The following is a 27,847-nucleotide window of genomic DNA, read 5'->3' as shown; positions in this document are numbered from 1 at the left end:
ATTTGGGGTCTTGGGACTAGAGGGCAGTCAGGGGCCAAGGAGGCTCCCTATCCAGCTCTTTAAGCTCTCCAGATTCAGTTCCTGGGCCCGTGGGGAATCTTAGGCCCTCCAAAGACCTGCTCCCCAGCCCAGAAGCCTTTTCCTCATCCAGAGTGGGCAGTAGCTCCATTGGCAGGAATAAATTCAGCACATCCGGGTCCTGTAATAGAAGGGCAGGGGAGCAGCTTTGTTTTATGGCTTCCTTCCTGACCCTCGAGATCAAGATGGTGAAGGCAGGTGAGGGGGCACACCTGAATGCAGTACTGAAGATGCTCCAAGATGCTGGCAAAACAGGGGCACAGCTGAGGTTGGTGCTGCCAACACCGTGTCATGGTACAGTACCTGGGAGAAAGGTAGGATTTTGTGCCCACCCATGGCTGTGAAGGACCTCCGTCCCTGGACAACACTCCATACTCACACAGGCCCTGGGCAGCCCCTGAGAGGGCCCATCTGTCCCCCTCCAGTGACAAAGTACAGTATGTCCTGGTTGGTGCACCCAGGGTGGGGCATGTAGCCTAATAAGAAGATTTCCCAGAACAGAACCCCGAAAGACCTGCATCATGAGTGGGGGAAGCTCAATGAAGCCCATCAGACACAGCCTTCCCTTTCCCTCATGTAAGGTGGCCCAAGGCCAGGGAAGGGGGCAGGCATGTTATCACCAGGAGTCTGTCTTAGATATGAAAATGAATGCCCTCCAGAAAGGCCTCTTCAGGCATCTACTTGACTGGCAGCAGAGCCTACCCCCCCACCCCCACCCCTAATAACTGGTTCTACAGGAGGGAGGAGGGGAGTGAGACGCTGCTCAAATGCCACCAGAGTGCTGGTAAATCTCTTGGAGCAGCAGCAGCCTTCCCTGCGTCCCCAGACCCCACACCTGTAATATCATATTTTGCCATCCTGAAGTCCCCAGTACCAACCACTGGGCTGAGTCCAGTGTAGCCCAGCAGGCAGTTCCTGGCAGCAATGTCCCTGCAGGCAAAAAAAAAAAAAAAAAAAAAAAAAAAAAAAAAAAAAAAAAAAAAAAAAAATCACTGCCAGAACTCAGAAGCTCTGACCCTGAACTATTTCTATAAAAGTTATGTGGAAAAGCTATTCCTTGGGGATTAGAGATTGGGCTGCTCCCCCACTCACTCTGAGCCAGGATCACTCCCAACCTGTGGATTTTCCTTCAGGTAGTGGCAGCCCTGGGTTATGTCCTGAGCCAGCTGGAGCAGGTCCCACATGGCCAGAGGTGATGGCTGGCCCTGGGTAGGGCAGAGGGTGTGTTAGTCCATGCTTGTTTTGGGACACATGGACAGGGTCTTTAGATGGGCCAAGAGGGCTGGGAGAAGGGTCTTACCAAGTGTGGCCGGTTGTTCCTCAGGAAACTGTTCATGTCCCCTCCAGACCTCAACTCCAGCAGAATTAGGCGAGGGGCAGTCCAGAGTCTGAGCCCCACGCAGCGCACAATGTTCTGATGGCTGAATGTGCAGTGTGGGAGGTGCACATACCCCAGTCACTGACAGGGAAGGAAACCAGGCTCTAGGCTCCACAAAAGTGGAGACAGGCTCTGTATCCCTAGAACTGCTACCTCTCAGCTCCAGGGTGAAGAGAAGCTGTCTCAGCAGGCAGTTCAGTGCCCACCTTCCACCCCTGCCCCTGGGCCCAGGTGCACCTGATGCGGTGAGAAATCTAGCTCATCCTGACTAGAGCAGAGTTCTGGCAGGGTCTGGGGAGGAAAAGGGCTCCTGAGACATTTCAGGAGGCCGGTTGATCCTAGCTTTAGCAACTGTTCCTCCCCCCATGGAGCCCTGCTCTACCCTGAGCCAGGAGTTCCACCCCTCTCACCTTGACAGCCACCTGCAGGGGGTTGGGGTCCCCAGGAAGGCCAATTACCAGTCCTTCAATAGACTTCTCCCAAGGCGCCATGGCCCAGTGCTCTGCAGGAAGACAGGTTGGAAGGGAGAGGGTGGCTGGGCCTGGGGACGGGTCCTGGAGGGTCTAGTGCCTCCTTTACCTCCCTTGCCACTCCCTATACACCCAGGTGGCCCTATCTGAGGGCTCTGAGGCTTTTCTGCATCATGGCATCCCCCCAAGTACAAGCCCTGCAGAGGCAATGCTGACTGGCACAGAGTTAGGGGAGAAGAGAAAGCAGGTATGGGCTTAGGGTGAGGGTGGGAGTCTGTGATGAGGTTTTCCTTATGTTCTTGCAGATACTTGCTCCAAAGAAATCATGGGGTCCCTACCATCCCAGGACTGGGGATGACAACTGACCTATACAGGTCACTGTGCCTTTTAAAAATTCTCTGGCCTCTGTCTCCTCCACAGAGGGGTTGAGGCCAGATTCTCTCTGGGAACCCTAATTCAGCACAGCAGGGAATGGGGTGGAGGAGGGAGGGATTCAGAGTGCATAGGTTCTCAGAAGGAGGGGGAGAACTCACCTGAGCAGAGTGACATTGGCTGGGGAAACCTCTGTAAGTCCTGGGGGCAGAGGCCAGGGCTGGGCGGGGCCAAACCCCACCTGGCAGTAGTAGAGGTTGAGGTGTCCTGGTGGTGGAGGTTTGAAGGTAGCTCAGCTTGAGCTCAGGGTCGTGCAGCCTCATCTACCACAGGCCCTGCCACTTCTTATGGTTCACTGAAGAAGATGGCAAGAAGATACCCACACTGTTTGCTACCCTTCTGCCCAGGACATCTCTCCAGATGTCCATTAAGGCAAATGTTTTCCCTGGGCCTCCACAGCTACTTCTACTCTTAGAACCCTAGAGGAGTCCACCACTGCTCTGCTGGAAGCAGGGTTTTTGTTTTGTTTTGTTTTGAGAGAGTGGGCACATGAGTGCTAGTGGAGGAGGGGCAGAAAGAGAGGGAGCATAGAGGATCTGAAGCGGGGTTCCACGCTGACAGCAGAGAGCCCAACGCAGGGCTTGAACTCATAAACAGTGAGATCATGACCTGAGCCAAAGTCGAACATTTAACTAACTGAGCCACCCAGGTGCCCCAGAAGCAAGGGTTTTGAAATCAGCCTCGTCTGTCCCTGGGACCCCGCGCAGCTCAGTGACAAGGTGGGTAGCCATACCTGTTGGATGTTGCTTACCCAGAATAAGAACCCCACACACCATAAGGAGGCTCAATGTAGAGGTCACAACAGTCACCAACAGAACCAGAGGGCCTGGTGAGGTGGGCAGGTCTAGGGAGAAAGAGAGATGCCTTCAGTGGGAAGCTTTTCTCTGTCCCCCTACCCAAATTTTACCCAGACCTCAAGACTCAGCCAAACTGTTAACTTCTCCATGATGCGTTCCCTATTTATCCTAGACAAAAGCAATCTTTCCTTTCTGAGAACTCCTAAAACATTTTAAACCTCCCATGGCAATCGTCACTTTAATAGATATCTAAATCTAGATCTAGATAGAGAAATAGGTAGGTACATAAGTGGATAGGTAGATATCACCCCTCCCAAACTAGACCACTAGACTACATGCTCCTTGAGGGCAGAGCATGCACTGATGCATATCCAGCCTCCTGGCCAGCACCTAGAATGGTGCCTGGCACATACCAGTTATCTTTCCCAGCAGCCTACTGCTCCTCCCAGCCCGTGGCCCCAGGAGTCCAGACCTTGGACCAAGGCAGGACTTAACCTGTACCATGCATGTAATGTTACCTGCAGCTAGCTCCATGCCCCCTGGGCACATGCATTTGGCTAACCAGAGCTCTGCCTGCCACTGGCAATGGCAATGACTACAGTTGAGGAGCAGTCAGATCTCTACCTCCCTGTGGCTCTCCATGACTATGAGTAAAACAACTGATACTGCAGGGTGAAGGTGGGGGACAGACGTACTTTTTCCAGCTATGTGGTTAACTCTAGCCCTGGACTTTGAACAATGAGCAACACCAGAGGCATTGAAGGGGTAGGGGAAGGGCTTGCAGGACTCTGTCAAGTCCATGTACTCCCTCTTCTGGAATCCTGGAGCTTGGAGGATTGAGTTTAAGAATTCATAGCAGGAGGGGCACACCAGGCTCTGTGCTGACAATATGGAGCCTGCTTGGGATTCTCTCTCTCTGCTCTTTCCCTGCTCACACTCTCTCTCCAAATAAATAAATAAACATTTAAAAAAAAAAGAAAAAGAATTCATAGTAGGAGATATTTGACAAGCACCCCAGAAGGCCTCATACTGGCATCACAATTGACCACCCAGTTCTTGACAACTCCCGTGCTGTCCAAGAAACAGGTGGTTCAGAGCAGAGTTGGTGGCTCAGATGGGAGTGGGCTCAGAGATTGAGGAAGAAGGCTAGACCCAGCTGAAAGCTGGGGGGTGGAGGTAGGGGCCAATACCTGCCAGAGGCTGCAGAAAGCCTTCGCTGCAGAGGTGTATGAAGGATACCCCATCTTCTCCATCAACCCAGAGGATGTCAGTCTCTGAGGCCTGGAAACTGAAAGTGTTAGAGTGTTTGGCTACAAAATGAGGGAGGGAGGGGGGCAGGGGCATACAGATGGGAAACTGGCTTGGGAACAGTAGGGAAGCTGTTGTCTCCCTAGCGAGAATCCCCTGTGGCCCTCTCTACACTAGCATTACAATACCGGTGCTGCCGGCTCAGAAGTGGGAGCCAGGAGCCAAGGAGGTGGGATGGGCATAATCAGCTGGAACCTGAAGGCCTTGCTCAGGGACAACCTGAGCTGGGGCAACCTCCTGGTCCACCTAAAACCCTCTGATTTCATGTCCTCAGATATAAAATGGAAGAGGCCCAAACCACATGTTCCATTTTTGTGATAATAGAGATGTGTATAAAGTACTCATGAACAGTATGGCTCAGACAGACCCCAAAGCTCTGTCTCTTTACACCAGTGATTTCCAAACTCTGGAGTGTATTAAAATCACCCAGAGGATTGATTAAAACACAGATGGCTAGGAGTCTTCCCTAGAGTATCTGATTCAGTAGGTTGGAGAGGGGCTGAGAATTCGCATTTGTAACTTCCTAGGTGGTGCTAATGCTACTAGTTCGGGAACCACACTTTGAGAACTGCTGATTTAAATTATCCCTGACTTCCTGCCTCTCTGCTCGGCTTGCTAACTCAGCCAGCTCTAAGCTCTTGTGGCTGCTGTAGAACAAGGAGACCTGTTGTGATGAAAAAAGTCCTGGATTTAAATGAAAATCTAGGGAGTCCTGTCTGCTTGTATGAGTCCTGTCTGCTTGCAACTTATTTGGTCTCTTTTTTCTAAGAGCTATTACATTTATTGCTCTGGCCCAGGACGGGGCTCAAGCCCTTTCCCACCTGTCCTTTAGAAGGCTTACTGTAAGGTTCTCACTTCACTTAACCCTGGGAGCTGCCCAGCTGCCCTCCCCAAGAGTGCACCTGCCCGGGTAGCCGCCGCCGCCGCCTCCACCCCGCAGTACAGGCCCCGCCGCCGCCCCCAAGCCTCCGGCCAAGTGTAGCCCAGGCCTCTGCGCAGCCCTGGCCGCCCCCCGCCCCCTCCAGCAGTGGACGGCCGGCCTGCGGAGAGGGGGCCCGGCCCGCGACGTCCAGCCGCCCCCTCCACCTGCGGGGCTACAGCAAGATGACTGGCAGCGAAGATGGGGGGCACGCCCGCCTCTCCCCACGGCCCCGCTTCCCCCTCTGCTTCCGGGCGTCGCTGAGCGGCTCTCCAGTTTCTCAGGGGCAGCCTCGGTCCTGGCGCCTCAGGTAGGCCCGCCCGCCCCCTCCGGCCGTCACCAGCAGTGGCTCCAGCTCGCCGACGCGCAGCTATGGGGCCGGCGGCGCGTTGAGGGGCGCGCCCTCCAGCCGTCGAGGGAGGACCCGTGCACCAGGCACCCGAGTAAGGGCTCAGGGACTGGGGACCCCAAGTCCGAGATGCAGAGTGTGTGTGCGCGCGTTCGAAGGAGGAGATTTGGGACCCCAACGCGGAGCGCTGAGGGCGGGTGCTGAGCGCGCCGAGGCAAACACGTACCCGAAAGATGTAGGTGGCGCCCCGCCGCCTCCCGCCCGGCGCCGCGACCCCGGGACCCCTTCGGCCCCCTCCGTCGCCGCGTGCTCCTCAGCGGTCCGAGTCTCTCCGAGACAGACGCGCTGGCTCTGCCGGCTCCCCCTGGGGACATGGGGCGCCGGATGCAGCGGGGCCCCATGCTCCTTTCGCGGTGCGGCTGTCTCAACACCGCGGAGTGCCCGGCCCTAGCCCTACTCCTGCGGAGCTTGAGCCGCCCTTTCCCACGGGCCCCGCTTACTCGGGGACAGGCATCCTCTCCCCGCTGCCCCACTAGGATGTAAAGCGGCTCCCTGCGACCAAGGGAGAAGAGGGCGGAGACGAAGACGCCCTGCTCCCGCCACGGGTGGTTCTTGGCGCCTTTGCTCCCTGCGGCTCCGTAAGCTGAGGTCCTGCGGAGAGCAGGCGCTCAGTCCCCAGCCCCTGCATCTTCGGTCGTCGGGCTACCCGCCTGGGGCAGAGGTCGGAAACAGAAGCGGCTCCAGAATTTATCTCAGGGACTTAGGCTGTTGTCGATTTTGAAGAGTTGGGGAGACCCAGGGTTACACACCAGAAAATTAGATTTTACACTCACTTTAGCAGGCGTAATGGAGTTGAGGGGAGGCTCAAGGCACCCGTTGGCGCCGCGGGTGGTTAGGGGCAGTCCATTTGGTGGGAACAGGCTCCTAGATACTGGCTCACTCCGTGGCGACTATTGCCACTCTCCCCCGGTTCTGCTGGAAGAAGGGACAAAGTCTCCAGGGCGCACATGGTTGTAGAATACTCTAAGACAACGTGGTGTGCATGAGGCCGTTGGTCCCCTGACTTTAGAACCTGACTGGAAGATCACCACCCACCTCTCCCTCCTCTGCACTTACAGGTACCTGTCAGTGCCCTGTCCCACCACAAATGTACGCCTTTCAGAGTCTTTCAGACCCCCACTGTCGCCACCAGGCTACTGCCTGTGTACCACTTGTCACAGTTTGTGTGGGTCCTCCACAGCCGCTGTCCCGCAGAAGAATAACCAAGGCCCTTCAGTGCCTGGAAGCAGGGAAGGAGGAAAAGGTCATATAAGCACCTGCCCTAGACTGGTAAGGTGAGCAGAGGAGAAGGGAGGAAGGAGCTTGGAGCTTACCTGGGGGAATTAGGGGAGAAGCTGGCTCCAAGCCACTAGGTGGGGTGGTGATATTCCGTCTTGGGGGCTTGGAGCTGGCAGCCACAGGGGCAAGGATGATGGAAAAGGTGCCTGGGACCATGACTGGAGCAGAGACTGGCTCCTGAAAGGTGACAGTGAGATAGCGGGGTTGGGAGAGGGGGCAGGATGTTAAATGGGAGACAGAAGATAAAGATAGACAAATGCAGACACTTGCCTCTCGCAGCCATGCTCCTATTGCCACTGGAAGCAGGCCCCCACCAACTGCAGTTGCTGAAGCCCCATGGGGTGCTGGCTGATACCTCTGCAAGTTTCTCCCCTGCGGAGTCCTTGTGAATGACTTGGGGGCTGCCCTGAGATTGTTCCTGCAGGCCCCCCACCCTTTCCTTGACTTAGCTAGGTAGTCTCACCCCCAGGCAGTGCTGAGACCCCAGGGCCTGTCCCTCCTTCCCAAGCTGAGAGATGGGGAACCTTGGATTGAGGTATGCACCTTGCTTCTGGGCCCACTCCTGGAGCACTGACCCAGAAGTGTTGGCCTTGAGGGTTCCAGGCCTCTGTGGGAGCCACAGGACCTGTCTGCCTTCACTGCTTTTGCCAAGCCTAGGAAGATGCCTCTAGCCGGGTGGTTCCTTGACAGACAGAAGGTACTTACGCATGGCTCCAATCCATAGCAGCAGCCAGCTCAAGCAACCCATGGCTTGTTCAGCCTGCTGCACTGAGGGTTGTAGGCTGAGACCTTGCCACTTTGCCTGTCTTCCCCTTATAGGAGCCTCCAGCTACTTGCTAGACACTGATGGTCCTAAAGCCTGCCTGGCCACTCCCACCTAAGACCCTGGCCACTCCCATGCTGCAGGAGGGGAGGGTGGGGCAGGTGGGCAGGGAGGTCCCCACGCTTTCAGGAAGAGGCTTGGGAGCACACATCCAAGGGCTCCGTGTCTGGATCCACTGGGTTGGCTGCTGGCTGTCTCAGAGAATGAGGTGAGTGCAAGGTAGGGGAGAAAGTGCCCCCCACCCTTTTGAGGCTGGAGCCTGAAAAAAATGGCAAGCCACACCCTAGATACCTTGCCCAAGCTTCTAGGTCTTTCTAACTCCCACATCGGGAGCAGTGTGGTGACTGCTTCATTGGTGGTGGGGTGTGTGTGTGTATAAAACACATAGGAAGTGCTCTTTAAACAGCCCCAAGTTAGGCAGCATTACTTGTCATTACTTGTGTCTTTTCAGTGCCTTTGTGACTGAAAGGCCGAATCTCCAGATACTCTCAGAAACATGCGCCTCTGGGTTCACCTCATACAATTGATTGCCTGTGTTAACTCTGTACAATTTCTTACTGTGATGGGGTGAAAGCCTGAATCCTGATGTCAACGATCTAAGTGCTAGTACTAGCATTTCTAGTCAATGGGTGGCGCTGTTCCCGCCACACTGTTCTGAGGCGGTTTCCCCACCACCTATAAAATCATATGAGGGGGGATTGCTCTGTAAACCGCAAGAAACCTTGTAACTGTGAAGGTTACTTAGCTGTCAGGTGCTTTTGTGTCTTCTTTATTCTTTTTCCAAAATATTAATTTTTTAAAAAGTTTTATTTATTTTTGAGAGAGAGAGAGAGAGAGAGAGAGAGAGAGAGAGAGAGAGAATAAATCCCAAGCAGGCTCTGCACTGTCAGCACAGAGCCCAATGTGGGGCTCGAACTCCTGGACCATGAGATCATGACCTGAGCTGAAATCAAGAGTCTGATGCTTAACTGAGCTGCCCAGGTGCCCCCCAAAATACTAATTTTAAAGGCTGAGGCCTGTGTGTAATATAAAGCACTGGGGAAAAAAAGAAGTGACAGTAGTTAGCTAGTTGGTGAAGCCTCTGAGTATATAGTGCTAGATAAAGACACTACAGTGATTTTGTAAACACTCTAGTCCTCAGACCCTATTTAGCTCTGTTGGTGTCCTATTATGAGGTCACAAAATTTCTTTGGTAAGGTTCCGGTAAGCCAGTGGTTCTCCAAGTGTGTGTTTGGGCTTGGATAGCAGCGTCAGCACCACCTGGGAACTTGTTAGAGATGCAAATTCTTGGGTTTCACCCTAGGTCTACTCAATCAGGAACACTGGTGTACTGCCTAGCAATCGATTTAACACACCTGAAGACAGTTTGGAACTATTGCTGTTTGCAGATGCAGTAGTTGCTTGATAAACCTACTGGAGAATTCTGTGTGCAGCAGCTCCATTTATGGGAAATGGGTTCTCTCTGCCTGCTGATAGGGCACACTGCACTCACTCTGATGACCTGTAAACACACTATAGGCAATTCCACACAGAAAATGACACTCTAAGAAAGCTTGAGTGTTAGAATTCAGATGAAAGAACCTAAAAACTCTATCAAGAGATGAACCAATGAATCAGAATTCATGGTTTGATCCACTCCTTCCCAGCCCTTACCTACTACCACTCAAGTCCACAATGGAAGGGGTGTTGTGTGACAACGCTAATAGACTGAATATTTGTGCCCTCCATCCCTGCCTCATTCCTAGGTTGAACCCTAATACCCAATGAGAGGGTATTTGGAGGCAAGGCCTCTGGAAAGTGATTAGGTCGTGAGGGTTCCACCCTCATTTCCCTTCCACCATGTGAAGGCTGTCTACGAACCAGGAAGTGGGCTCTCACTAGAGACCAACTGTGCCAGCATCTTGACCAACTTCCCAACCCCAAGAACAGAAATGAATTTCTGTTGTGTATAAGGCACTCAGTCTTTGGTATTGTTACAGCAGCCCAAATAGATGAAGAGAGAGCTAGTGCACAGTCTGATTTCGGTTTCTTCATATCTCAGATAGCAGTTAACAGACCATAAGGAGACAAGATGCCGACCTCATTAAGGATACTTATACATCAAGTGGACTGCCCAGAGTCCTTCCAGAAGTACCCCTTCCCAAGAGCATTACTCTGGCCCAGCTCTACTGCAGAACCAGGACCCACGTTTTTGTTTTCCCAGACGTAGGCTCTGTTTTCAGCTCTCCCATCTCTCACATGAGCCCAGCTTCTCCCCTAGGATAGCCCATCCCTCCATACCAATCCTGAACTAACATCTGAAATCAGTCCAAATCAGATTCCCAGGAGATACAAAAAATTTTTATTTCAGTACACATCTACAGGATTTATGTATCTGGTCTGGGGCAGGGGAAGGAGGAGACATGTACATAGTTTGTCTGGTCTCCAAGAGAGGGGCAAGTTACCCTTCACTTCCATACAGACCAGATCCTGAGTTTCAGACATCAGGATATAATGGGAGGGCTCACTCTGCTGCAAAAAAGCTCACACAGCCTGCTCCCAGGAAAGCAAGCCTTCTCCCTTGTCTCCTGCCCACGCTTAAGCCACAAAACCCTTCTGTTTGGCCAGGCCCGTGTTGGTGAACCCCAGGAGAATGTATCCATCTCTTCATCTGTAGCAGCCATACTAGGTCTCTGATTCCCCATTTTGGAGGATCCCTGAGGCCAGTCTCTGGAGGTACTGCTGACGCAGAGAGGGCAGCTGGAGATACAGCTCAAAGCCTTCTGGGAGGGCAGGATTAGGGAGCTTATAGTGGAGAAGGTGCTGCCGGAGACCCTGCAAAAGGGGCAGAAACTTTATGAAGTAGGTAGTGAGATCCTATTGAGATTTCTGTGCCCCAAGACCTCTTTTCTTCCCACCCTCCAGGATGTGCCCCATCCTACCTCATTCGTCAGCATCCAAGTCTTCTGCAACATGCTCCTGCGGGCAGCCTTTACCTCGTCCTAGAGGCAGAACAGGGACAGGGGACACTGGGCCAAGGGCTGTACCCATCACTGGCCTTGTCTGGCCCTCATCTCCTCCCCAGATGACCCAAAGGCAGCTCAATCACAGTCTCCCTTCCTCCCTTCAGTATAACTTACTGAACTCTTTGGGTCCTGGGAGAAGATGAAGCTGTTGACATGAGCCACAGCCACAGCATAGAGTACAGGGCACCAGCGTGCACAGAGTGCACCAGTAACCAGGACACGGAAGTACAGCTGAAGGAGGGCCAGGTTGTCTTCAGGAGGCTCTGTATAGTACTCCAAGGACACAGGCAACTGTGACAGGGGGAATGAGACATGCTGAGGGTGAGGGTGGAATCTCTATCACTGCACAACAGGGTGGATGGCTGGTGGTCACATGGACCAAATCATGAGGGCAGAGATCAGGTCCTGGACAGACATCCATTCCTGTCTATCACAAGGATCAAGGTTAAAGACTAAAGAGCTGAGAAGCAGGGAAAACTGGGAAACTAAGAAGCAGTACTTAATTTCTACTGCCTACCACTACTTTAATATACCTAAAACTTTCAAAATGTCACATTCACCTGCTTGATTACATTATGAAACCTTTCAAAAGTTCCTTTTCTTAGGACCAGTAACTCTCTAAAAAATCACTCTTAATTCCATGCAGAAAGGATTATGAGAGGGGCACCTGGCTGGCTCAGTCAGTGGAACATACGACTCTTGACCTTGGGATTGTGAGTTTGGGCCCAACGTTGGGTGTAGAGATTACTTAAAAAACTAAAAACATAAAAAAAAAAAAGAAATTATTAGGGCACCTGGGTGGCCCAGTCGGTTAAGCATCCGACTTTGGTTCAGTTTATGATCTTACGGTTCTTGAATTCAAGTGCCATGTCAGGCTTTGTACTAACAGCTCAGAGCCTGGAGCCTGCTTTGGATTCTGTGTCTCCCTCTCTTTCTGCCCCTCCCCCTGCTTGCACTCTCTCTCAAAAATAAACATATGGGAATGCAAGCTGGTGTAGCCACTCTGGAAAACAGTATGGAGGTTCCTCAAAAAACTAAAAATAGAACTACCCTACGACCCAGCAATTGCACTACTAGGCATTTACCCACGGGATATAGGTGTGCTGTTTCAAAAGGACACATGCACCCCCATGTTGATAGTAGCACTATCAATAATAGCCAAAGTATGGAAAGAGCCCAAATGTCCATCAATGGATGAGTGGATAAAGGAAATGTGGTATATGTATACAATGGAGTATTACTTGGCAATCAAAAAGAATGAAATCTTGCCATTTGCAACTATGTGGATGGAACTGGAGGGTATTATACTAAGTGAAATCAGTCAGAGAAAGACAAAAATCATGACTTCACTCATGAGGACTTTAAAAGACAAAACAGATGAACATAAGGGAAGGGAAATAAAAATAATATAAAAACAGGGAGGGGGATGATACAGAAGAGACTCTTGAATATGGAGAACAAACTGGGAGTTGCTGGAGGGGTTGAGGGAGGGGGGATGGGCTAAATGGGTAAGGGGTACTAAGGAATCTACTCCTGAAATCATTGTTGCACTATATGCTAACTAATTTGAATGTAAATTAAAAAAAATAAAAAAATTAAAAAAAATTAACAAACATAAAAAAATGATTATGAAAGAAAGAGATAAGGTTTACCTCCAGTGGTATTTGTCATAGTGTTACTTCAAATAGCAGAAAATTAGAAATAATTTTCATGCCCACCAAGAGGTTGATAAAATAAACAGATGCACCTACACAATGAATTATTACATAGTAAAAAATGTTGATTTCTTAGAATATTTAATGATTGGGAAATGCTTATTATGTAATATTAACTTAAATGAAGAAAATTAAATGAAGAAAACATTATGCAGGGATCCCAATTTTATAAAAATATATATGTACATAAAAAGACTAATCCTTAAAAATGTATTTTTTTGTTTTTTTATATAAAATACTTACATTTTATATACATGGTAAATGTATTTATTAAAATATTTAAAGTTTACCAGAATAGGGCACCTGGTTAGTTCAGTCGGTTAACTGCCCAAATCTTGATTTTGGCTCAGGTTATGATCTCTTGGTTCATGAGTTTGAGCCCCACATCGGGGTCTCTGCTGATGGTGTGGAGCCTGCTTGGGATTCCCTCTCTTTCCATCTCTGTCTGACCTTTGCCTGATCACTCTCTCACTCTCTCTCAAAATAAATAAACTTTAAAAAAAAGTTTAGGGGTGCCTGGATGGCCCAGTCAGTTAAGCATCCAACTTCAGCTCAGGTCACGATATCGCAGTCTGTGAATTCGAGCCCCGAATCAGGCTCTGTGCTGACAGCTCAGAGCCTGGAGCCTGCTTCATTTTCTGTGTCTCCCTCTCTCTCTGCCCCTCCCCCACCTGTGCTCTGTCTCTCTCTCTCTCAAGAATAAATAAACATTAGAAAAAATTAAACAAAAAGTTTACCAGAATAAGATATAATGAAAATAAAAACTCAAAACTTAAAAAAATAGTAACTCTCTACAGCTTATAAGTTTAACCCTTAGCCTGATTTTTGAGGCCCTCTAAGATTTTATTAGCCTTGTTTCCAAGATTTTAAACTAAAATCTGTTCTAGACTCCTCCCTCTTCCTACCCTGTTCTACTCCTTCCTGCCTCTGAGCTTTTGCTGATGCTATTCCACTAGGTACATTCTTTTACTTTTTGAGAGAGACCTTGTGAGTTGGGAGAGAAAGAGAGAGAGAGAGAGAAAGACAGAGACAGAGAGAGAGAGAGAGAAAACCCCAAGCAGACTCCACACTCAACAGAGGGCTAGATCTCACAACTGTGAGATCATGACCTGAGCTGAAATCAAGAGGCACTTAACCGAATGAGTCACCCAGGCGCCCCTCCACTAGGTACATTCTGTCCTTCATCCTCAACAATCCAAATTCTATCCAACCTTCAGTGCCCAGGTCAATCTTCACTCTTCCCCAAAGCCTTCTGCTTATGGGAAGCCCACTTTGATATCAATTTCCCTTTTCTGAATCCTGACCTAACATCTAAAATCTGAATAACTTTGAACTATGTTAGTTTGTAGCACGTCTCTTATCTAGGTTGTAGCAACATGAACAACGAGCTGTAGCTTGTTAATAATATCCAAAATGTACTGTATGCCAGATACTCTGTTAAACCCCTTTCGTGGAGTCTTTTAATCTCCTCAAAATCCCCAAGAAGTGAGATAAGGAACCTGAGGGCCACCAAAGCTCCCCACTGCTCAGGACCACCCCCAAGGCCCAGTACAGGAAGGCCAGTACAGTACAGGCTGTGCTGGGCTGAGAAAGTACCTGGGTCAGAGGCAGGCCCAGAGCTCGCAAGGCTCCCACATGCTCCCCAAAGAGGGCGAGGCGCAAAGTGACACTGAACCGACGCTGCAGGGGAAGGAGAACCAGAGCTCCAAAGAGATGGTCCCCAAAAGAGACAGCCTCAAAATGCTCCAGGAAGTTGGCATAGAGGTCAGGGAAAGATGTCAGGCCAGGAAGCGGACAATCCAGCTTGAGGTCTGGCAGGACTTTAGGCTGGCAGAGCCGGGCAAGGAGAGCTGCCACCAGACGTTGTATTGGGGTTTCCCGGAACAGCTCACTGTCTACCAGGAACACACACATGAGCCGTGCCAGGCGGGCAGCAGGCGGCACAGCCCAGAGGGCCTGGGGGCGCCAGCTTTCCAAGACGAGCACCCACTGCAGAGCCCGCATAGCTGTGCCTACTGTGTCAGCAGGAGGAAGTCCTGAGGGCGTGTCTGAGGCCTGGTGGTAGAGGTGGATCAATGGCAGGAAAGGCCAGTCGGTGGGCAGCAGTGGCTCCTTAGGCACAGGGAGCAGCAGGGCTGGGATTTGCCGTAGCTCCCTTCGGTACAAGGCCTGAGATGCTAGTAGGTTGGCTCGGGCCAGTGAGCAGTGGGTCAGGTAGCAGCTGCGGATGCTGGGGAGGTCCTGACAGGCCTGAACCAGCAGAGCCCCTCGCCCACTCGCAGAGTCCCTGCCGCTCCCTAAGGACAGCAGATCAGAGAAGTCAGCTGCCTCTGGACCACCTGATGCTCTTTCCCTGCAATAGAACCCAAAAGCCAAAAATGAGGGTTTGAACCACGGCACTCTGAACACCATGCCAGCTCTCCAGGGCTTCCCAGGGGTTCCTAGGTCCAATCCTGCTCCTCCCTGTTCCCCTAATCACTTTCTATGTTGTGTGTGTAGATTAAGAGAATGGATACTAAAGTCAGCTGCTTAGGGGCAGGTTTACGGAACTTCTCTGTGCCTCAGTTTCCTCATAGGAAAATGGGTATAATAACAATACCTATCTCATAGTACAAGTGAAACACTTAAAATACAGATACTTAAGGAGATGCCAGACACAAAGTTAGCACTCAGTAACTGTTAGCTATTACTCAAGTATAGCTAGTTTATGCACCTGTTTTTAGCCATACAGTCACACTGAAATCACATTATAATCTCTAACGTGGATATCTTCATCCTCACTTTACTGATGAGAAAATGGAAGCTCCAATAGGTGAAGTACAATCCATGCAAGAAAGAGGATTAAACCCAGGTGTTCTAGCTCCAAACTCAGGGCTGCTCTGTCAATAGCCACAACAGCCTCTCAAAGGGCTGGGTTGATGTCACCAACCCTGGACTTACGGGAGGAACTCCAGACGGAACACACAGCTCAGCAGTAGCTCATGGGCGAGGTACTCACTTCCAGGCAGAAGTCGGCTCAGCAGGGCCAACACCATACTATGATGGAGAGCGGCATTGACGGCCAGAACTGGCTGGACTGTTGCCTATGAACAGAAGAGCAAGGGGTAGGAGGGTGGGTGGGATGTGAGAGGGGACAGAGCAAGGGGAAGTGAGAGTCCATGCAAAGAGGATATATACTGAAGGGTACAGATCCTGGGCACATCTAGATGGGACAAACTGCAGGGGTGGGGATTATGGGGGGGTTGTGGACAGAGGTGGAGAGGGGGCTGGGGCATACCCACCGCTCTCTGGGCCAGGGTGAGTGCCAGGTACTGTAGGTGGTACTCATGGCGCAAGGCCCACGCAGAGAAGGGAGTGAGTTGTGGGGCAGCCATAGGAGCCACACACTGGAGGAAGTAGTTCTGGAGTCCTGGGGCAGCCAATATGGCAGCCAGCTGGAGGAAAACAAACTTGTTCAGATCTAAAGTGACTCTAATCTCTCTCCTGAAGTTCCCCAGGTGGCTGCCCCCACCCCAGCCAAACTCAGAGAAATGGGTGCTGGCAAGAGAGACCTTTCTGCCTCAAGTGACACCCTCACCCTTTTGTTCTGACTCCTATCTTGCCCCTCCACCCCAGCCTCCAACCCCTAACCAGGTGCCTATGTCTCACCTGGCCACATAGCCCCTTGTGGATCCGGGCCAAGGTGTTGAAGAGAGACAGGAGGGCAGTGAGGAACGGGAAGGGTGAGGCTGAGCCGGCCAGACTGAGAGAGGGGCGTCCTCCTGTGCAGCCCAGTGAAACCAGGCTGGGGAGAGCCTCAGGGGCTGGAACACAGAACTGCGGGTTGCAGAGAGGGGAGCAGCACCTGGAGGCAGAATGAAGAAGCTGAGGGGGGCTCTGGCCTGATGTACACCAGGCTAGAAAAGAGCTGCTTGGTCTGCGACCAAGGCCCACAGGAACCTGGCTATATGGACCAGTACCCACATTCCTCAGAGCCCTCAAGTGCTGCTTGCTAGGGACTCAGGTTTCCTTCAGGCTGAGAAGTTCTACTTGGGATGGGCCAGGGAGCTAGATCTAGGAGTCCCACAGGGAGTCAAACGGCCTCCTCCCTACTGCCCCCACCTCCCAACCACACACACACTACATACCCAAGAGAATCCCACAGGGTGCCCAGAGTGGGTGGGTGCAGTAAGGGTAGCAGTAGCCCCTCTGACAGGCGCTCCATATCCTGAAGCCAATCCCCTGGGCACAGGCTTGGCTAGAAGACCAAGGGGCTCAATGAGCTGACAGCAAAAGAAGATGCATTCTCCTAGACCCTGTGTACCCAGGCCAAGCCCATAACTTCCAAGAGCCCAAGAGTCAGTGTTTGTAGGCTTCTGCCTTCTGACCCTTCTGGAGAGAGAAAAGACCCTGAGGTTGCCCCGACACCCTCTGTCCTCAGAGCATGAAGTCTCCAGGGAGACAGAGCTGCTGCTTGGGGTTCTCTGGTTCCCACCAACACAGCTCCCTGACAGCTCCAATGGATATGGAAGCAGAAAGAGGAAGGTGGGAGGGAAAAGGCAGAGAATAGGAAAAAGTGGAATGGGGAGGTAGGAGTGGAGAGGTCGAGACAGAGGGAGACACAGGGTGGTGTGTTAAGATGGGGGCAGGCGCCCAGGATATGGAGGAAGGTAGGCAGGCAACACTCACCTGCTGGCTCCAGGCCTGGTAGTATGCATCCAGGAAGAGTAGGCAGGCAGTGGGAACTGGGCCTAGAGCATGCCAATTCTCAGATCTGGGCAGCAACTTCAAGGTCTGTCTTAGAAAGGGCTCCACAAGGGGTTGGAGCCCCGACACCTGTGTCCAAGTGATCAAGGAAGGGGTGGCCGACAGACTGGCCTCAGCAGAGTCACTACAGGAGTGCCAAAGGGGTCACAGTCAAGGTCTGGCTGCCTTGACTCCTCCATAAGGTCTACCCACCCTCTCACTCTGGAGGAGTGCTCCCACCTGTCCTGAAGCTCAGAGCTATAACGTACCTGCTGGACTCAGGGACAGTGCTACTGGCTGCCAGGGTCAGCTGGGTGAGCAGAGTGAGCAAGGAGGCTATCCGCTGCACAGACAGGGGCTGAGGGGGCTGGGTGCTGAGCTCCTCTGGCACAGCCTGCAGGGCCCGCATCAGCACTGGGTATAGCTCCCTGGGGGAGAATGATTACTGCCTTTCAGTGTCCAAAGACACTGGACATGGAGACACATGACACAAAGCAAGGCACTGCCCCAAGGACCTGCAGTTTGGTTAAGGACGCTCGGGAGAAAGAGGCCCCAGGGCTGGGCACTCTTGGAAGGCTTCAGAGGGAAGGAAGGCTGGAGGCTGAAGGGAACGAGGGTAGACCTTCCAGGCTTCCTTCCAACAAGGGATTTAAATCTGATTTCACCAAGCTACTAAGGCTGTTGTGCACAGAATGTGGTTAACTCGGCTTTTTTCTACTGTCCTCTGGCTAGTCCTGGCCACCAAGCCTTCTTCATTCCTCCCAGAATCCCCTCTTCCTCATCCTCAGCCTCCCTCTGAGCTTGAAACCTTGAGCAAGGCCGAGTCATCAGATTAGGCCAGAGTGCAGAACCGGAGAGGTCTGTAAGAGAGCCTACTCTTGTCTCTCCTCACCTGTAAAGGTCACTACCCTGGCCATAGGAGGCAGCCACAGCCCACAAACGGAAAGCCTCAGTGCTCAGCATCTCAGCTTCCTCTGGGGGCAAGGCCATTTCCTGGGGAGCCTCTGCTATAAAGCGGCACAGGCGGCTCCGGAGATCAAAGCTGCTCAGCTGAGGGTGAGAGGGCAGAGAGTCTGAACACCACAATCAGCAGGGAGCCCAAGTAGCCTCAGGTTCTCTTACTATGGAGACTGGCTCAACTCAACCCTGTTCCAGGCCACTCTCATGCTACAGGGTCTTAACTCTGAACCAGGCTGAAACTATCTCATCCATCCCTCCCTCCCACTCCACCTTCCTTCCCTCTCTGCCCCTCCCCCCCTTCATTTTAGCAAGCACCTGCTGGGCCCCTTTTCTAGGGCTACTCGGCTATGGGTGATGGCCGCCCATCTGTAAGTGGCTCTTCTGGTCTGGGCCCATCAGTTAACGAAAGCACAAGTAGGCCTATAGGATACACTATAATCTAGATGACTAGGTTTCTGGCTGGTGGTTCCTACTGCATTTCTAAGCAACTGGATCAGAGATCAGAAAAGGAAGATGGCATGAGCGAGTTACCCAGAGTCCAGAGGCCATGCTTAGCCCCCAACCCAGCCCTGTCTTAAGCCCCTCATCCCTCGACCTTTGTCCTGCTCACCAGCCGGGCAGCAATATTCCTACCAGCCGAGGCCAGGACACGAAGTAGTTTCATGGCAGTGGCACAGGGCACTTTGTGTAGACTGAGGACAGGCCCCACCCCCATGGGGGACCAGCTGGTGGGCAGAAACTCTCGAACCACGGTCTCTATTAGTCGAGGGCACTCCAGGACCTGTGGGGGTCAGGAAGAAAAGGGAAGTAGGGAAGTAGGGAGGCTGAGGGTCAGCAAAGGGGTCAGCTAGGCTCTTTGTGCATTCCTTGTCTCCTTCTCATTCTTACCCTTGTGGCTGACTCCAGGGAATGCCGGGCCAGACGGATGAGCACAGCCAGGATATCAAGGACCACAGAAGGGCCTGGGCAGGTCACCTCTAGCACATAGCGCAGCCGTGGCAGCAGGTTGGTAGCCAGAAGCCCCTGGTGATCAGAAAGATAAACCCAGTGCCAAAAGCAACTGAGCCCCAGGCCTTGATGACCCCTCTTGCCTAAGATGTGCTCGCTTCGAGGTCATGCGACAGGTGCAGCTGCCCCAGCATTTTACCTTGATGATGTCATGTCGGGCCAGGTCAGATGGAGGCCGGTTTCCTTCCTCAGGGCTCTTTCTTTTTGCTTTTTCTGCTGGGGCCTCTTCATCTTCATCCTCATCGTCCTCCCTGTCCTCCTGGCTGGGCATCAGAGGAAACGTCAAAGCTCCATGGTACCAGGAGAAGGAGCTATCGAGGAGTTCCTGACATAGGAGAGAGAAAGGTGTGGGAAGAAGAGGAAGGAGTCAGGCCCAGAAAAAGCAGCAGCGGCAGCCACCCACCCAGAACAGAAAGGCAAGGCTGCTGGGCTTTGGGGCCCGTAGAAGAAGGCAGTGGTGCTGCCAACCCATTCTCTGCTCTGCCTGGCAAAGCCTTGGCAGTGAGGGCATGTCCAGCCACAGGAGTAGGCACGCTGATGCCTCAAAGTCCTACTCCTATCTGTGTTGTACCTCATCTCCAGGGGCTACCAGCAGAGCCTGAAGAGCCCGGACGGCAGCTGCAATTACTGCGTCCACTCTGTCATCCAGGGAGAAGCGCAGCAAGAAGAGGAAACCAGCATCCAAGAGGAGGCGCAAGACACTGCCCACTAGCCGGTCCCCAAACTCGCCAGCCTGGGCCTTGGGGATAGGATAAAACTTTGCTGAAGATGTAGAAGTTAGAGTCTTTGTCCTAAACCCTTCACTTGCCCACCTATGACCCTGGGTTTATCCCATTCCCAGTCTGCCCCAGAGAGAGTTGGTGTATGGGCTATGGGGCCAGAATGAAAGGGCAGGACGCGGGGAAGTCTATGGTTGGGGGAGGAGGCATGGGGACAGGCAGGACCGGCCAGCAGTCCACTCACCCTGCTGATGACCTGGGCCAACACATGCAGCGCTAGTGCTCTCTGCTGGGACACCTGGCTGCGCGTGAGGTGGAACAGCTCCTGCAGGGAGTATCCCGCTCTCTGGGGCAGGGACAAGAAATCAGCAGCCAGGACACAGGGCAGCGCCCCAACCAATACACAGAAATGCCTCCATTCCAGGCACTGACTTAGTTGTCCAGGGGAAGGCTAAGATAAGTAAGTGATATCTCTTGCGTCTGCTCTCCATGGATCCTCAAACTGGTAAAGAAGATGGGACTTGCACACGAGTAACCATGCCATAAGGCAGATAGGGAAGAATTCAGTAATCAGTGTTTAATTTACAAGAGAAGAGGAGAGAGAGAGAGAGAAAGAGAGAGAGAGAGAGAGAGAGAGAGAAGGGGGACGTGGAAAAGTGATGAGGTCTCAGTGGGTGGGTAGAGCTTTGATGGCCTGAAGAAAAAGCCCTGGAGGTCCTTGAGCACACGGCGTACATGGCAAGTGGGCTCCAGAATGGCGCAGGAGTGAGGAAGGCAGAGCTACAGGGGCAGCGGGGATAGAGGGTCGGAGGACTGTCTTGCCAGGCTAAAGAGCCAAGACTATTCTGTGAGCAGAAGAGAGCCAGGAAACTTTCCGAGGCACGGCACAGCCTGAGTGGGGCCAGAGGGAATCAGTATGGCAGTCCCATGAGGGACGGATGGCATGGCTGAGAGAGTGGAAGACATGGTGAATGAGCAGGTAAGAGGGAGCAAGGCTCTCCTTTAGAAAGCCTCAGACAAGGGGCGCCTGGGTGGCGCAGTCGGTTAAGCGTCCGACTTCAGCCAGGTCACGATCTCGCGGTCCGTGGGTTCGAGCCCTGCGTTGGGCTCTGGGCTGATGGCTCAGAGCCTGGAGCCTGTTTCCGATTCTGTGTCTCCCTCTCTCTCTGCCCCTCCCCCGTTCATGCTCTGTCTCTCTCTGTCCCAAAAATAAATAAACGTTGAGAAAAAAAAAAAAAAAAGAAAGCCTCAGACGAGGCAACATAGAACTGGCAAGTTCAGGCAACTGACTGGAATGTGAAGGAATGAGGAGAAACATTTTGAGCCCAATAACCTATGGACACCAAGGCTGAGAACTGGAATAGAGTACACAGAAGGTCCAAGGCAACTGACCAGAGGTCCTTTTCCACTTGCCAAGAGCTGCCCAGTCCTCCCTGGGCCCCATGCCTCACCTCTGCCTCTTCTCCATGGTGGTGCAGGCCCAGATGGGTGGGCAGGTCCACATCAGGGGCCAGAAGCTCTCCCTGAAGACTAAATCGGGCCTGCATCCTCTAATGGGAAGAGAAAGAAGACTACAGGCTGGGGATGCAGCAACTTACCATACCCACTCCTCACCCATCTCCCGGGCCTCTGGTCCTGACTCTATGCCTGAGTGGAAATGGAACTTCTTTGGCCCCAGGGGCCAGGCAGGGTGGTGGGAGAGGAGGAGGAGCGCAAAGGAGAAATGCTTCTCCAGCTCCGGGGAAGAAAATGGCCTGAGTCCTGGGTGCAAGAGCCCCAGCCCCATTTCCGGCCCACTCCACCCCCTGCAGGTCAGCTGGCCCTCCTCACCTCCTGCGTCTGCTGCCGCCGGAGTGGGGGCAAGTCCTGGGTCCACTGGAGCTTCTCCAGCTCCACAGTGTCCATGTGAAGCCATTCTTTGTGGGGCGTCACAGGTGGTGCCAGAGCTAGGAAGATGGAAGCAGAGCAGTAAACCCTAAGGGGCTCAGCTTGGTGGTCTACTGGGGTCCTGGCCATCACCCAGCGGTTGCCACATGCACCTCTGCCCAAGGGTCTGGCAGCCTCTGCCTTCAGCTATAGTTAAGTAGCATGGCCCAGCTAGAACCCCTGGGAACTGGACAAATGTCTCAGATATGGCAGAACACACCTAGTCCAGGGCTCTAGCTCCTTGCTCATCCCAAGGATTTGCTGGGAGGGGCAAGAGAAAGTGGAGGAGGTAAGGAAGAGGAAAGAGGGGGCAGAGGAAGAAGGGAAGACCACATATATCAGGGACAACATAGCTCTCAACTGTCTAGTACCGACCTTCTCAAGAAGCAGGGGAGTGGGGCAATGAGGGACAGCTATCCTGCTTCTGCAGGGCAAGATACAGAAACACACACCCAGGACACCCCCCTGCTTCCCCCCTCCCCCCCACCCGACCTGCTCAGCTGGCCTGGAGCTCACGGAGGGGCAGGAGGCTCCTGGCTTCCATAATTCAATTTCTTCATTTATTAATCACTAATAAAATAATCCAGGTCCTGGGAAATGAGGGCTCCCACTGGCCTCTCTGCTTTGGGTCTGGCATGTTCGTAAGGCCTGTGTCAGACTCTTCTCCCATCATCACCCTGGCCCTGCCATCTTGCTCATAACACTGACAGCAGAGGCAGAAAACTGTAGGGTGGCTAGAGCCAGAGCTGGGGCAACTCTTGCAAAGGCAGGCTAGAGATGATCGGCAGGGGGAGGGGCCATTCAGCCATCATGCCCTGCTGCTGCTTACCAGGGAAGAGCAAGAAGGAGTGGCAACAAAGCAAGAAAACAGGAAGCATATGCAGGAAGAATGTATGCATCAGCAAATGAAGACTGATTTCCAGATGATAATGGAAGATTAATGATAGATGTCAAGGACAGAGAAGATTCTCTTCTTTTCCCATCTGCCAAGCCTAGAAGGGATACTTCCCTCTACTTTTATTCCCCAAAAGATGTACCCCTTTTTCCAAACCTGGGGCTTCTGGCTCCAGCTCATCTTCCTGCCTGGGCTCACTTGGAGAAGTTGGCACAATGGGTTCCTCTCCAGTGAACTCAACAGAGGGTCCTCCTGGTCTCTGCTCCTCTGTGGCTTTCTCTCCTGCTTGCTCATGGACATGGCTGTGGGACCTCAAGAAGGCAACCAAGTTGGGATCTAGGGAAGAGGATGGAAGGGACAGTGGGTGTTGGTGGATCCTCCCCAGCCTTGTACAGACCTGACACCTGCTGAATGTTGCCTGCCTATGAGTGCCAAGGCCAGGACAAGCCATTTCCTCCTCCTGGCCTGAACCCCCTGGGCTCTCTTGGGGCTTCAATGACCCACACCTGTCCCTAAGACCTGCCCACCCACCCTTCTCTCCATCTTTCACAGTCCCCTGGCCCAGGTTTCCACCTATCCCAGTGCTTGGCTCCAGATCAGAGGCCCAAAGTAAGTGGCTGTGGAATAAATGAATGAATGTTGACTAGGGCCAAAGAGAAGGCATTTAGGGGAACACTTCCTCTCTCTTTTAGCTAATTTATTTACACACAAATATTTACTGAAACCTAATCTATGTATGCTCTATTAAGGTGCTAGATACACACTTTGGAACAAGACTGACTTGGTGCTACTGTTTTGGTGAATAGATACTAGGAGGGAGGTATAGCAGAGTTGAGTGTCATATAATAGAACATGTCATAGCCGTACTAGATAGAGCATAACTACATTACATTAGAATACGTTACACTAGAGTAGTACAGGATACACAGTATAGTGGTTAAGAGCAGGGACTGTCAGACCTCACAGACCTAGGTTTACATCTCATCCATGTTCTTTACCAGCCATATGACCTGAGGGAGAATTTCTTCAAGTTATGAGACTCAGTTTCTTTTCGTAAGTAAATGAAATTAGTACTTACAGGAACCATTCGAGGACAGAATGAAATAATGCATTCAAGTACTCAGCAAAAAGCCTGGCATACACAGTAAGCCTTCGTTAATAAGTGGCAGTCCCTTCCTAGCCTGGCCTCGGCTGCAAAGACTGATATGCCATACCAAGCTGAGCTAGGAGCCGCTGCTGTTCCTGCAGGATCTCTTCAGGAGCCATGGCTTGTAGTTTTGCTATGTTCTCTTCATGGATGGTCTGGGCTTCCTGCTCAGCGTCCTGGCTCCTGAGCCCCTTCCCTGTGACTAGACTGGGTCCCTGGAAGCTGTGGCTGCCCCATGGAAGCTGGTAGCCCTGCTCCCTAGGTGTGAATGCCTCACAGGATGCAGCACCTGGAAGAAGTGTATGATTAGTTTCACTGCCTCACCCAAGCCTAATCCCGTTAGTCCTGGAGACAGAGGGAGGCCCCAGAGATTTCCCAGGCAAAGAGTGGAGGGCCCTCCCCACAGCCCACACCCCCACAACACAAACATAGGCTGGGCTGGGTGGTGACCTCTCCACTCATTTTTCCCCTTTCTGAGGGATGTTTCCCTAAGAAATATCCTACTTTCTGACTCTTCTCTTAGATGTCCAGTCATCTGCCTCCAGAAGCCTGCCTCCGGCTCTTCTGTTAATAATTTGCATCATTAAAGGAATCTTGGCCTTTATCTTTATTTTATAGTCCCTGTCAGATATCTCTGACTCCTTCCTTTTTCCTAGAGCCGAATAATGGCCTGCACTCTCCCTGCACCTAAGACTCAGATGTGGACCCAAGCCATCCATACCCAATATTGTATGTAGGGATAAGGGACAGCTTCCTCTTCAGATGGCTCAAATGCCACTTAAATGTGCCTTCCTGGGTCACCTGGGTGGCTCAGTTGGTTAAGTGTCTGACTCTTGATTTCAGCTCAGATCATGATCTCACAGTCCTGAGACTGAGCCCCATGTTGGGCTCTGCACTGGGTGGAGACAACTTAAGATTCTCTCTCTCTCCCTCTCCCTCCCCCCACAAAATAAATAAATATGCCTTCATATTTGAGGGGGAGAAGGCACATACCCAAAGGTGACTCTATGATTGTGTATTAGAAAAAGGCCGAGCCCAAGCCTCCTCAACCTCAGCTTACCCTCTAGTGGATCCAGGGTAGACACAACTTCTCTAACTGGTGGGACCCTAGCTTCAGACACTCTCTTTGCTGCAACTTCTTGGGCAAAGATGCTTCTCTTACCAGATGTTGCTGACTTCCCCTATGGGCAAAAAGAAAACCCAGGTGACTGATGCTCCTTACCCCGTCCTCTTCTCAAACTCTTTACACTAAGGCCAGTGGAACAAAGGGATAAAAGGGTCTTGCTTAATCTCCAAGGGTCACAACCCTAGTTCTCAGAAAAAGCAGTGCTCTATAGGACAGGTCTTGAAGTCTGACAAATCTGGGTTGGATTTCTGGCTCCTGTATCTATTAGATGTGTGGTGTTGGACAAGTTATTTATCTTTTCAGGGTCTCAGTTTCCTCACTTGGAAATGGGGATAATGATACCTACCTTACACGGCTGTTATGAGGACTAAGTAACGCGTGTAAAGTGCTTAGCATGGTGCTGCTTTAACAAGAGGGTTGCTTATCATTATTCAGATTCTCTGCCTGAGGAAGGTGCACTATGGGACATCTGGGTAGCTCAGTTGGTTAAGTGCCGGACTCTTGCTTTCAGCTCAGGTCATGATCTCACTCACATTTTGTGAGTCTCAGCCCCACAAGCCCCTATCAGGCTCTGTGTTGATAGCACGGAGTCTGCTTAAGATTCTCTCTCTCCCTTTCTCTCTGCCCCTCCGTGGCTCACATTCTCTGTCTCTATCTCAAAAAAATAAATCAACATTAAAAAAAAAAAAAAAAAGGAAGAGGCTCATCTGAATGTCCCCTAAGCACCATCTAAGCACCGTGCCTACCTGTCTCTCCTGTGAGCGATGGAACACAGGAGGGAAAGCAACACCACTGGGCACAGGCAGATTCACAGCCACTGAACTTGTATCTCGTTCCTGCAGCAACAAAACACAAAGTAGTGAAGATACCAAGCTTTCCCCAGACTGGACACTATCCCCCTAGCCCCAATTCTGTATGACTAGAGTCTCTCTCTAGGGAGAAATGGACCCACTTTGCTTCTTAGGGGACAGTGTTTCTAAAGCAGACCCCAAACTGACTGCAGGGGGAATAAAGTCCCACCTTTCTGAATCACCCTCTACTCCTAAGGCTCACCACCCCTACCCAAATATCCTTGCTGTCCTAGGAAAACTTGTCCTACTAAACAAGGGTGAGACGCACAACGATCTTAGTCAAGACAGCAGTGATGTGTTGATCGTGCCTGTTCAGCCTCTCTTCAGGATCCTCATGTTCAGGCAGGGGACGGCCAGGGCTGGGTCTGGCTCTCTTCGGGGGAGCAGGAACCAAAGCTGGGGGCAAATCTGGGAGATCTGGGAAAGAAAAAAACCCTCAGATGTGAGGATACCCACACCTTTCCAGGAAGAGACTGAGGGCAGGAGGAAGCCAAAGAAAGAAAGGCAGTTGCTGTGGGGCCCTGGCTCAAGCTGTGTCACCTTGGGCAAGGTATTTAAGCTCTGTGAACCTTAGTTTCTGCATGTGTAAAATGGGGCTGTAGCAACAGAGATTAGGCAGTGTCTGAAATAATGACGGGGAAAAATCCAACCACATCAGGAAGAGGGAGAGGACGTTCAGGTCATATCCTCTCTCGTTCCTCAGCCTGACACCCACAACCACTCACTGTCCAGCGTCACCACATCCCGATGATCTTGTAGCAGAGGATGGTCCAGGTTAGTGTCGCCACCTCTCCTACTTCCTTTCTTCACCAGTTGTACTGCTGGAGCCGCACCAGCTGCAAGAAACTGACTCTGGAAACGCAGCAGGTCCACCTCTGACTCCCCTGGCTTTGGTCTGGACAGCATCTTGACACTCCAGCTGCCTCTCTAGAGCAACTCTTTCCAGCACTGCTTTGGTGTGGTGATTCTCTCTCATTCACACCTACAAGCAATAAAGTTGATAGCCCTCTGCAAGCGAATCCTGATTCTCTTTATTGTGTATCAGAGACAACTCTTTTCTTGGGTTCACATCAACTCATTTCTTCTCATTCATACCTTACTGCCATTCCCTCCCTATATAGCCCTCCCTGATGTCACCAGCCTAACAACAAAGTTTATTGCCGACTTAAGGTTGTTTACAATCTGTGGATGATAAACATTTTCAGGAACAGCTGTAGGGAACCTAAGAAAAATGTCATCAGGAGACAGGCAGATAAATGTCATACCAAGGAGTAATGATTCTGTATCAAACTGGAGAGAACATGCCTGGCCTAAAGGTGTTCAAATTATTGAGCAACAACAACAACAACAACAACAAAACCTTGGGCTATAAAAAACAACATATAAAAATCATCTGTATTTTTATATACCAGCAAAAAGAACAATCAGGAAATGAAATTAAGAAAACAATGTCACTGACAATCGCATCAGAAAGAACAAAAACTCTTAGGAATAAATTTCACCAAACAAGTACAAGACTTGTACACTGTTGGGCCTCACAACTGCCCCTAGGGCTCTGCGGTCGCGGACACTCCCGGACCACTCGAGTCAGCAAAGAAATCACCGGATCCCAGCCTATGCAGCCCGCTGATGGTGGGCCGCGGCCGGGATCTCCACACCGAAGAGGCCGCGGCCACTCCAGTGCAGAGCAGATACATTCAGGGAGGCTCCAACAAGGAAGTTGGATACCCTACCCCAGAGTCCTCCCCCGGGGAACCCTGAAATCCGTCCCTCTAGCGCAGCCCCTTACTTCCTCTAGGATCGCCTGGGCGCCGCCATCTTGCCCCGCAAGTGCCACGCTTCCGCCGCCACCAGGTTTGAACATCCGCCCCACAGCCC

The 27,847-nt window shown here is 51.8% G+C and overlaps 2 protein-coding genes across 3 annotated transcripts; both read right to left on the bottom strand.

Moving 5' to 3' along the window:
* Positions 1-124: 124 nt before the first annotated feature.
* LTK (leukocyte receptor tyrosine kinase) lies at positions 125-7,225 on the bottom strand. Its single transcript, XM_053447929.1, is given in 22 exon segments — positions 125-199; positions 291-381; positions 957-1,023; positions 1,201-1,283; positions 1,379-1,537; positions 1,694-1,747; positions 1,867-1,923; positions 1,925-1,958; positions 2,460-2,551; positions 2,553-2,653; positions 3,110-3,202; positions 3,635-3,799; positions 4,346-4,443; positions 5,366-5,397; positions 5,399-5,524; positions 5,527-5,557; positions 5,597-5,686; positions 5,688-5,752; positions 5,958-5,980; positions 5,983-6,095; positions 6,209-6,374; positions 7,105-7,225. Coding segments are annotated over 22 exon segments (1,917 nt in total). The 3' UTR covers positions 125-143.
* Positions 7,226-10,210: 2,985 nt separating this feature from the next.
* On the bottom strand, positions 10,211-27,814 carry RPAP1 (RNA polymerase II associated protein 1). 2 transcript variants are annotated; one of them, XM_047861839.1, is made up of 25 exons: positions 27,759-27,814; positions 26,695-26,951; positions 26,238-26,386; positions 25,865-25,954; positions 25,053-25,173; positions 24,060-24,281; positions 23,002-23,181; positions 21,855-21,970; positions 21,476-21,574; positions 20,269-20,370; positions 19,877-20,044; positions 19,445-19,630; positions 19,186-19,320; positions 18,908-19,078; positions 18,230-18,387; positions 17,607-17,765; positions 17,281-17,482; positions 16,740-16,849; positions 16,261-16,456; positions 15,894-16,046; positions 15,553-15,695; positions 14,209-14,965; positions 11,012-11,188; positions 10,814-10,873; positions 10,211-10,706 (listed from the first exon to the last, which is right to left on the bottom strand). In XM_047861839.1, the coding sequence occupies exons 2-25, from the start codon at positions 26,873-26,875 to the stop codon at positions 10,557-10,559; spliced, it is 4,185 nt and encodes a 1,394-aa protein (XP_047717795.1). In that variant the 5' UTR covers positions 26,876-26,951; positions 27,759-27,814; the 3' UTR covers positions 10,211-10,556. The 2 variants fall into 2 exon arrangements, with proteins under 2 accessions (XP_047717795.1, XP_047717796.1); XM_047861840.1 differs by lacking the exon at positions 27,759-27,814 and having other exon boundaries at positions 14,629-14,965; positions 26,695-27,734.
* Between the last annotated feature and the right edge of the window lie 33 nt (positions 27,815-27,847).

Source organism: Prionailurus viverrinus, chromosome B3 (assembly GCF_022837055.1).
Source record: "Prionailurus viverrinus isolate Anna chromosome B3, UM_Priviv_1.0, whole genome shotgun sequence".
Lineage (NCBI taxonomy): Eukaryota > Metazoa > Chordata > Mammalia > Carnivora > Felidae > Prionailurus > Prionailurus viverrinus.
The sequence above is the reverse complement of the archived record's forward strand: the minus strand, read 5'-3'. Positions and strand labels throughout refer to the sequence as shown.

Excerpts from the sequence above, each read along its gene's own strand:
- RPAP1 (XM_047861839.1), bottom strand. The coding sequence starts at position 26,875 with ATGCTGTCCAGACCAAAGCCAGGGGAGTCAGAGGTGGACCTGCTGCGT. Across the intron at positions 16,850-17,280 it reads ACCAGGCCTGGAGCCAGCAG|CCAAGCCTGTGCCCAGGGGA; the intron begins GTGAGTGTTGCC and ends TTGGTCTTCTAG. Across the intron at positions 16,047-16,260 it reads ACAAGGGGCTATGTGGCCAG|CTGGCTGCCATATTGGCTGC; the intron begins GTGAGACATAGG and ends GTTTTCCTCCAG.